At 47.3% G+C, this 9456-nt stretch overlaps 2 protein-coding genes across 2 annotated transcripts in view; one reads left to right on the top strand and one right to left on the bottom strand.

The window, feature by feature from the left end:
* SLK (STE20 like kinase) overlaps nucleotides 1-1556 on the top strand; it is a 52848-nt gene extending 51292 nt beyond the window's left edge. The window contains exon 20 of the transcript XR_001512660.1: nucleotides 1473-1556. The gene's annotated coding sequence lies outside the window, so the exon portion shown is untranslated. The remainder of the gene's footprint in view (nucleotides 1-1472) is intronic.
* Nucleotides 1557-3090: 1534 nt separating this feature from the next.
* The window catches only part of COL17A1 (collagen type XVII alpha 1), a 52614-nt gene continuing 46248 nt past the window's right edge, over nucleotides 3091-9456 (bottom strand). Inside the window, exons 43-53 of the mRNA XM_015559287.1 lie at nucleotides 8769-8906; nucleotides 8224-8295; nucleotides 7719-7859; nucleotides 7006-7095; nucleotides 6793-6903; nucleotides 6144-6290; nucleotides 5588-5896; nucleotides 4960-5097; nucleotides 4648-4710; nucleotides 4422-4502; nucleotides 3091-4073 (exon numbers count right to left, since the gene is read on the bottom strand). Of these exons, the coding sequence (XP_015414773.1) occupies nucleotides 4021-4073; nucleotides 4422-4502; nucleotides 4648-4710; nucleotides 4960-5097; nucleotides 5588-5896; nucleotides 6144-6290; nucleotides 6793-6903; nucleotides 7006-7095; nucleotides 7719-7859; nucleotides 8224-8295; nucleotides 8769-8906 (1343 nt within the window). The 3' untranslated portion in view covers nucleotides 3091-4020. The remainder of the gene's footprint in view (nucleotides 4074-4421; nucleotides 4503-4647; nucleotides 4711-4959; nucleotides 5098-5587; nucleotides 5897-6143; nucleotides 6291-6792; nucleotides 6904-7005; nucleotides 7096-7718; nucleotides 7860-8223; nucleotides 8296-8768; nucleotides 8907-9456) is intronic.

Genomic DNA, 9456 nt, shown 5'->3' with positions numbered 1-9456 from the left:
AAAGAGGAGGAATGCTTTCCTTTGAAATTTTCAGTGGACATTTTTTCAGTATCATTTAAATTATATTCTGTATGCTAAATAGTTTGTGGCACATAATTCATTTTGGTCTGAATATTTGATTCTTTTTATTTCAACTTGACATTCAGAGTATTGAGTAAAGGAAAGAGGTTCAGAGTAGAACGGTTGACACTCTGGTAAGTTTATTTGCAACTGTTGGTATCTCCCTTAAAACTGCCCTTTGGATTCAGTATTTATGCTTGAGTCTTCTTTCAAATATGACCATATTCATGTGTCTGCAGGACTACAGGGTGATACATATATAGAGGTGAAACATTCATCTTAATACTTAAAGTTACATAAATCTTTTCAAAAAGTGTTTTGTTACAGAATATGCTGTTTTTTACCCATCCGTGCCCATTTCTTCTTAAGCCCTGTATTCAAATAAATAATAGTGATCTTTCTTTCTTGCATGTAGTGTAGATGGGCAGTGGGGGAGGGGCACAGACTTCTTTGAAATCAAAGAATACAGTCAAATCCATTCCTGATTTGGTTGTTGTTGCTGTGGCAGAATGTGCTGTGATATGCATAAAAGAAATTGTTCATATGTGTACCCTAATTGCTCACCCTTCCCTCTTCTCCCTGTGTGCTGTAGACACACCAGACTGTCACACTTCTGCAGGTCTAGCTCTTAGAGCTCGTTGCACCAGGTTGCCTTTCCTAGTCCTGTCAATCCATAGTTGAGTGAATTGCTGAATTAGCTGCTATATTATGTGGAGTCACAATTAAGCTTTTTCTTACCCTTTTCTATGGGGAAGCTATAGGGTGGGTCAGGAGGAAATTGAGTGCTTATACTTTGCTGAAAATATTAGAACTTTCCTCTAACAGGATACAGCAAATTGTAATTAAATATAAACCAGAACCAGAGCTACCTCTAAGTAGTGTTTCCTCAAGCACAAAGCTCTCAGGCATATGAGACCCACTTTAATGGAGGGTCTCTGATTTCTCAAGCATCAGCGAGTTTCAGAAGCAACTGTCTTTTGTACTCCTCTAAGTTCCCTTGTAACTACACACTTTTCCCATTCCACACTGTGCTTAAATGACAGTCTCTTCTGAGAAGCCAAATTCTGTCAAATGATTAGCTAGAGATAGTATTAAAGGAAACCTAGAACTGAGGTGAAAGGGGAGAGTTAGTTCTAGTGCTAATAGTCTTCTGATTAAATAAATCAATTCTTTTCTGGGAAATGTTCTTTTATGGGAAATAGGATATTTTAAATGCTCAAGTTTAAGGCACAACAGTTAATGCCTCTGTTGTTTTCTGTGGCTGACATGGTTTTGATATAGCTTTACACTTTCTGCTACTAAGCTTCGGGTAGAATGTTATACCAGTTTTAAATGTTGGCTGCAGCTTTTTGTGATCCTTTGATTTGCAGTGTAATAACTTCACAAACTAAATTTTCAAAATTTTGTTCCAGATTATTCCTCTTGTCTACTTGGGAGCAATGTGTCTTTTCAATCATGGGGTTGACAAATGAAAAATAAAGTTGTTTCTTAATCTATGTTGAGAAAGCAGTCTTTTATTGAGAACCATTGCAACAGGATTGTCATACGTGAGAACAGTATGCAGCTTCTTTTGGGCCTACATTTTTAACACTTGCAGTCCTCTAGGTCTTCTGGCCTTTCAGACTTATTAGAGGTGCTTACAATATTTCCATCAACATATGTATATATACATATTTTTTATTTCCCTTTTCCCCCTTGGGATGTATTCTTTTTCTCACCAAATATTTCACAAGCCATATGACCTCACTTTTGCTAAAAATAACCTCTTTTGTCATTGATATGTTCATGCAAGATTGATTCAGTAGACACTAGACAGCATCATTTGGTATGTTTTCAGCTTGGCTGGAGGGAGGCAAAGCATGTCATTTTCTAATCCAGGAGTATCGTACACTATTGAGCTCATTCTTAACTTTTGTGTGTGTTTTTAAATAGAAACAAAAAGGCTCGAGTCGTAGGCATCCAGCTGAGGACATATCTGCCTGTTTTTTTCTGGGTCCTGTCCAGAGAAGGTAAGCACGTTTAGACTTTCACCTAATTCACATGGTCTTAGGATTCTGTGAAGACCTTGGATATCTTAGAAAGGTAAATCTATTAAGTAGGGGAAAAACTCATATGTCTGAGTAATCAAGATAAGAATCATTAAAGGGGATATAATACCCTTAAAACTGCTATTACAAAACTAAATGGACTAAGACTTTAGGTAAGACTTTTTAGGTAAAACTAAAATATTAAAAAGGTACAATGTAGTCATTTATTATACACAATAAGTTTTCATTAGGAAGTAAAAAGTTTGAAATTCTGAAGGCCTTATGAACTCATTATTTTAGAATTCCTATATTGATTCACATCAGGTTACTATCAGGATATGAAAAAGGAGGCAAACAAGTCCATATAGAATGTTTGGTGCTTGAATAGTGGTTGCTGCTAGCAGTTGTTTGATATAGTGGAATTAAGTGTCATGTTTTCCCCCAGGATAATATAGGAGATACTCAGTAGAGGCCACATAAAAAATAAATGGTTCAGTGTTTTAGAAGAATAGAGGTGTAGAAGTAGATTTCATTTAACCCCACTTTAAATTATCCAGTAATTGAGCATCACAGTTTGCAACAAATTCAAAAGTGGGCCAATGATAGCCTCTTCTGAATTTGCATGTCTGAGTTTACTATGCATTTCTGTGGAGCATTTGATGTTTGTGTATTTTTCCTTAATAGGTGTTTTGATATTCCATATTACTTGCTCTGCCATTATAATTCCTTTGCCCCAGGATAAATCACTACATTAGCTGAAAGTAATCTTGTTGCTCATCTGTTGCATGTGTTTATTTCAAGTAATTTATGCATAGAGAAACTCTTCAAATGCTTTCTAATTGCCCAAATTGAGTTATTAATTCCAGATGAAGGTCTGCCTTTAATGATCTCAATGATTAAATATCAGAAACTGTGTCCCAGAATATTGCGTTTGAAATAGTGTTAGAGTCAAACCCAAACCCAATTTTTTTTTTTCTTAACTTTGGTTAGATGGATCACATTATTAAAAAAGGAAAAAAAATCCTTTAATTGGAAATTTTACTTTTGAAATGACTTTTCATCTAATAGACCACATTAACATTTTTAGACATTGAAAAGTGCTTAAAACCAACTGCACCCAGTACCCAATGCCATTTGCTAAGTGCAGAACAGGTGACATCCTGCCCTAGCAGTAGATAGTCTATTTTCCCTCCCTCTTTCTCTTCTTGCCCCTTGCCCTTTTTCTATTTCCTGCAGCCCAGTTCAGTACAACGAATCTATAAACTCTAGCACGGACCTATGGATATAGATTATAGCTACCATCAAACTTTCTAAGCAAGTGGGACTATCTGTAGCGAGAAATAACTATTAGAAACCCCGTAGCCACCTTCAGGAGAAGTGAATTTCTTAACTTTTTCAGTTGCAAGAGTGGCTCCTTAGCCAACTGTTCTCTGTGACTAGAGAATGCGGAGTGAATAGGGGAGGAAGGACCTGACAGCACAGCTTTATAGCATTAATCAGAATGCACCCCCACTGAGTGCGGCCCACAGGAAGGGGCCCCCTACCATCCCCCTCTCCCATTTTCTGGGTTCGTTTACAGGCAGAGCGCAAGGACTCCTGAGCCAACTTGTGTGAAACTGGCTTCCTAGGTTAGGGCTTGAACTCGTGTTAATGAGGCCAAGGAGCTCACACCTAGATAGTAGAGCAGTGTGTCTGCTGCCACAGCACTGCAGCTGCTCAAGTCTACCCAATGAAGCTGTTGCAGATGGTGTGTCTTTGAATTATTTATATATGTATATATTGTTTCAGACTAAAATAAGTGTGTAGTTGACTGTTTGGCTGTGCTGTATCAGTAGGCATTGAGACTCCAGCTTTCATCCTTTGGAGAGATTTTGATCTAAGCACCATAAGCCATTGCAAGAACTGGTCTGGGGGCTGTTCCACCAAAGGTAGCTCATGGCTTGGTGGCGATGCTTCTCCTTCTCCGCCCAACATAGACTTGGTCACCTGAAAGTTAGAAGATGAAAGTTAGAAGATGAGTAGGAAGTTAAAAAATATCTTGTGGCCTGTGGGGGCTTTAACTTGGGCAATTATGGCAACTGTGACTACTTGCAAAACTGGCTTGGAAGATAAACTCTTTCGTAAGACTATCAATTTATTTAGATTGTTTACCCACTTTCATTACCAGATTGGTTCTCCTTTTCCTGTCTGCATTGGCACTCTCTTTCCTTTCTCCCCTGCTGGCTGATTGTTGTGCAGATTACATTGTTGGTAGGGTCTGCCTTTAGTAATTCACATTTGCCTTAATTTTCCAGGCATGCTGTGGAACAAATCTCTGTGGCAGTGGAGGCTTACCTTTGTCTCCTTTTTCTCCCTTGGGCCCTCGAGGACCAGGTGGCCCAGGCCGACCAGGTGGCCCAGCAGGGCCCCTCTCGCCTAGGAGGAGAGAGAGATGCTAAGTAAAGCAGTAGTGTGGGGCCTGGAGGAGCGGCAGAGCCCAGCATAGCGTTGGCAAGGGAGCTGCTTTACAGCATGAGGTTGTTACACAGGATCCTGGTGGCCATTTCCTGTCCCCACTTACCTCTGGGTCCTGAGTTGCCCACTTCTCCCTTTTGCCCAGGGGGTCCTGGAATGGCTCCATGAGCTGCAAGGAGAAAAACAGGCCTTAGACTAGCAGTCACCATGAAGCTGGGGAGATAAAGGAATTTGTTCACACATAGGTAGTGGCAGAGTTTAAGCTTGTAAGAGGAAAACAAAGTTTAGAATTTGTCAGATTTTTAGCATCTCAGTGTTAACAATGGGGTTTTCCAGGAGACTGGTTTCTGTGGAGCAGACTCCATGTGAGACTGTGCAGCAAGGTGTGTGTTGAGAAAACGATCGTGGAGGCCCTTACTTCGGAAGAAGTCCATGAGGTCCTCAGTCACATTGCTGTAGGCAGAGAAGACCTTGCTGATGCCCGGGGGGCCCTGGGGCCCAGGCCGGCCTGGTGGGCCTTGAACAGTGTGGGCCAGCCCTCGCAGCAGGCCCTGACCTGTGAAGCATGAAAGTGTGGGCAGACTCTTCACCGTGGGAGCACACACCCGACTGTCCAGCTCCCAACACAATTAGAGGAGGGTAAGTGACAGGAGGGAAAAGTGCTGCGGCTTCCTTGTCTTCTCTGTGCTGTGGCTTTTCATCAGAAGCCTTTTAGCCAACAACCTCCCCTCAGCCCCAGCAGAAACCATCATAGTCGTAAAGACTTCTGAGACCCACACAAGTTAGTGGGAAAGCGAAGCACAAAGACTCCAATATTCTCCCTTCCCTGCAGCAGAGGTTCTGGTCTTGTCTGGGGCCCCTTGAACTAAGCTGACGGAGAATTAGGTTGGGGCTTCCTGTCTTCAGTCCCTGTCCTTCTGACTCCAGAGTTGCTGGCCTCACAACCTGGGTGCTCCAAAATGAGGGTGGTTTCTGCAGCCTAGATGGGGAACGGCTCACATGCTCCCGCTCCCTCCACAGCACAGAGGCCTAAGTGCCCAACTTACGCTGCAAGCTCTCGGACACCCGGACAGCCAGCTCATTGTAATCCAGACCTCCAGCAAAGCCAGCCCCGAACAGTCTGCTGTCACTGCCATACACGCCCCCTTCTGAGCCAAAGGCTCCCCCTTCACCCAGGGAGCCTCCACTGGTTCCTCCTACGCCCATGGAAGAGCTGTAGGAGGTGCTCCTGCTGACCGATGAGCTGCCGCCCTGACTGTAGGAGCCCTCCATGGACCCCAGGAGGCCGTCTCCAGGTGGTCCCTGGGGCCCAGGAGGGCCTGGAGGACCCACGATGAAGCTGCGCACATCAGGACCTGTGGGGAGGAAGCTGCATGAGTGGGAGCTCAGGTCTGGGTGGAGAGAAAGAGTGGGAGTTAAGGGGGGGTCTCTTAGAGTCTCAACACTCCTGAGCAGGATATGAACTTCAAGGCACTGGGCTTTCTCTGACTAGTGCCTGTCATGTATTTGGCCTCCCAGGGTCCTTCGCCTTCTGCTCCGCTGACAGGGAGAAGCAAGGTCTGGGAAGGGGGCATAGAGGACAGCAGCATTAGAGGCACGCACTTGTCAGGTAGCTAATCAATTCACTCCGGAAGCTGTCGCTGTTTTCAGTTGCGTAGGTTGCCAGTGCTCCTGAGACACCCGGAGGCCCTCGAGGGCCTGGGGGACCCGGAGGGCCTGGCGGGCCTGGGATGGACGACAAGCCAGCAGCTGAGCAGGAGGCAAGAGAAAGAAAAGTCAGGCGTTGCCCTGTGAGAATGCTGAATTCCCAGCTCAGGGGCCCCTCTTGGGAAGGAGAGGGCGAGGAGGGAACAACTCACACCCAGGGCACCACCAGGGAATGACCTCCCTTGACTGGCCCTCCCTCTCCCAATCCTAAATTGCATTCAACCCAGATCCTATCCCCTCCCCCTCAGCCCTCCTGCCCCTGAGGGTTGAACTCTGCCTGGCTCCTGATCATGGATGACACACTGGCTCGTGAGCTGCCCTGAGGGCAGTGCTGTGCCTGGGAGCAATGTCCCTCCCCAATTTGCCTGCTGATGGGATGGACTGAGCACCTCAAAGCTCTTATGTCCCTCTGTAGGCCCCCAGGGCCCAGCCCTATACTTGCTGCAGGAGGACTTGGTAACTGTAGGTGGATTTAACTCCACAGCTGCCCTTATAAAAACAATGTAGCCCTCTGCCCTCCTCACCCCTGCTCCCCACGCCTTACTGTGCAAGTAAGATGAGAGGTCCTCCATGCTGATGCTGGACCACGAGTTGCCTGGGATCCCTGGTGGCCCAGGGGGACCTGGTGGCCCAACAATGCCTCTGAATTCAGATCCTGAGATGCCAAAGAAAAGCAAGGAGTTGGTCATGGCCAGGGCCAGGCAGCTCTGCCTTCCATCCCAAACCACTTGGACAGATGTCCCCTGCTCAGCCTTACCTTGCAACAAGGAGAGGAGCTCCTCATAGGATGTTCCCGGCAAGCCAGGGGGACCCGGGGGGCCAGGAAGTCCAATGCTAATTCCAGAACCTGAGGAACAAAATCCCAAGTTGTGATGGATTCACATCAGATAGGGAAGGCAGATAGAAACACCTGTGAGAGGAAGCCAGACAAGCAATGTAACCAGAAGTGGGGGCAAGACAGGGAAGAGGCAGTAGGGACAGGCAGGAAGTGGAACGCAGAGATACAACCCAGGATAATGATGCCAAGGAAGGGCCCCAGTCCTGGGAACAGCATAGGTTACAAAGGGCTCATATCCATCCTACCAGTTTGTTTATGGAGAGATGTATGTATGGAGGTGTATGTGTATGTATGCAGGAGTGTGTGTGATTATATGTATAGATGTGTGTCTGTAAATGTACATGTGAGGTGTGTTTGTATATAGAATGTGTATCGAGAAGTGTGTGGAGAAGTGTGTATATACAGAACTGTGTAGAGAAGTGTGGGAGTCGTGTGCAAATTCCATGCAGGACGGTGCCCAACACTCATTTTGGCTTCCCTCACCAGGCTCTTTGACCTGTTCTGCAGCCTCGGTTTTGAATAGCTCTGAATGCCACTCCCTCTGGGTCTGTGCAGGAGAGGGTCATGGGACATTTTAAGGAAGGTCAGCCTGAACTCCTGACCACCGTTGCCTGCAAAGGACAGATACTCACTCGACATGTAGCTGAGAATGCGGCTGCTCAGCTCTGCATAGTCCAAAGACTGGAGAGACCAATCTCCACCAGCTCCTGGTGGCCCTGGAGGGCCCCGAGGGCCCATCAGGTACTGACGTAGATACTGCCGCACGTCATCCCCTGAAAGGAAAGGATGTGGTAGCATCACCTGGGCCACCGGACAGTCTGGTCTCCCCGCACAGATGGCTGCTAAGTGACATGTGAGCTCTGGTTCTCAGGCCCGGGGGCGGGGGGGGAGAAGGAGAGGGGATCTGCAAGCTTCCAGATTGCTGAGGGGCAGCTGCCTGCTCTGGAAGCAAGGAGATTTGCTGCCTCCTTTCCGTCAGTGGTTGGGAGCAGTGAGGGAGTGGCTCCTTGTCCTGAAGGACCACCTCCCCTATCCCTATGCAGCCCTCACAAGGCTCAGAGGGACAAGATGTGCCTGACAAGGGAGGTCAGGAGAAGGCAAAGGGGCTCCCACATTTAGCCCCTGCAAGAGACTCACGCTGCAGTGCAGCCAGGATGTCTTCAGAAGTGATGGAGGCAGCCGACAATGAGCTGATGCTGTACCCGGAAGCTGTCGGGAAGGGAAGCTGGGGTTACCTGCGTATCTGTACTGAAGCAATACCCCCATTACTCCAGAATCAGACTGGTCAACGGGCTGTTTCCACTTGGGGGAGATGAACCAAGGGGGGCATTAGGAGGTTGTTTTTAAATAATGGAAAGGTGGAAGGTTATTCTTTTGATTTTGTTGGGTAAATGCAGTTTGCTATCTAGGTACTTTAGCCTAAGGCCTACCAGATCCCGCCAGCCCGTAGGATCCCATTTCACATATTTAGGACACAGCCCTCAGCCGCAAGAAGGCTCACAGAACATGGCTATGCAGCATTTCTTCATCTGACAAAGTCTTTTTGAAGCTAGCTCCAGGGCGGCCTGATTACCCTGGGTTCAGATTTGAATGTCATGTTCAGAAGAAAGGCAAAGCCAACAGCAAATTAAGAGACAGTGAGCCCTCGGGGAAGGGTCATTTCAGGGGTGGGAGAGGCTTACTCCGTAAGTAGCTCACGACGAGGCTCGCCAGCTCTGAGTAGTCGAACGTCTCCCCAGTGATGGTGGTGACAGGCCCGGGGGGACCAGGTGGGCCGGGGGGACCCTGAACTCCAGACAGATAAGACCTAACACTGTCACCTGCCAACAAACAAAGCAAAGTCAAGCCTGTGCCCAGGTGGGCATGTGCTTCCCATGGAGGTGACCTGAAGCACCGGATGAAATGCCTACCACACCCCACACTCGGGCCCAAGACAGAGCAAGCAGGGAGCCTAGATGTCTCCTTACAGATAAAGAAACTTGAGGCAGCGGCCTCGGCTGGTCAGGGGGTGCTCGGGGGCTGTGGACCAACAAGACTACTCAGCCGCCCATTGTTTAGCAAAGCTCTGTTGCCCACGTTTGTGGAAATCACATCCATGGGGAGTACAGGGATGTGGTCAGGAATAAACGCATGTGAAAGTGAGTGTGTAGCTGTGTATGCATGTGGACAAGCGTGTGGGTATGCGGGTGTCTACTGGGGTGAGGCTGAGGTCGTGTGTGTGGGCAGCTAGCAGGCAGGAGCTCATGGCCCTGCTGTCTCGGATGCAGGGGTGGAAGACCTGGGCCTGGCCATACAGACTGCTGACCTCCAACACAGATGTGCATGCAGCCGCACACACACACACACACACACACACACACACACACACTG

The sequence above is a fragment of the Myotis davidii genome, unplaced genomic scaffold, assembly GCF_000327345.1.
Source record: "Myotis davidii unplaced genomic scaffold, ASM32734v1 scaffold332, whole genome shotgun sequence".
Classification (NCBI taxonomy): Eukaryota; Metazoa; Chordata; class Mammalia; order Chiroptera; family Vespertilionidae; genus Myotis; species Myotis davidii.
The sequence above is the reverse complement of the archived record's forward strand: the minus strand, read 5'-3'. Positions and strand labels throughout refer to the sequence as shown.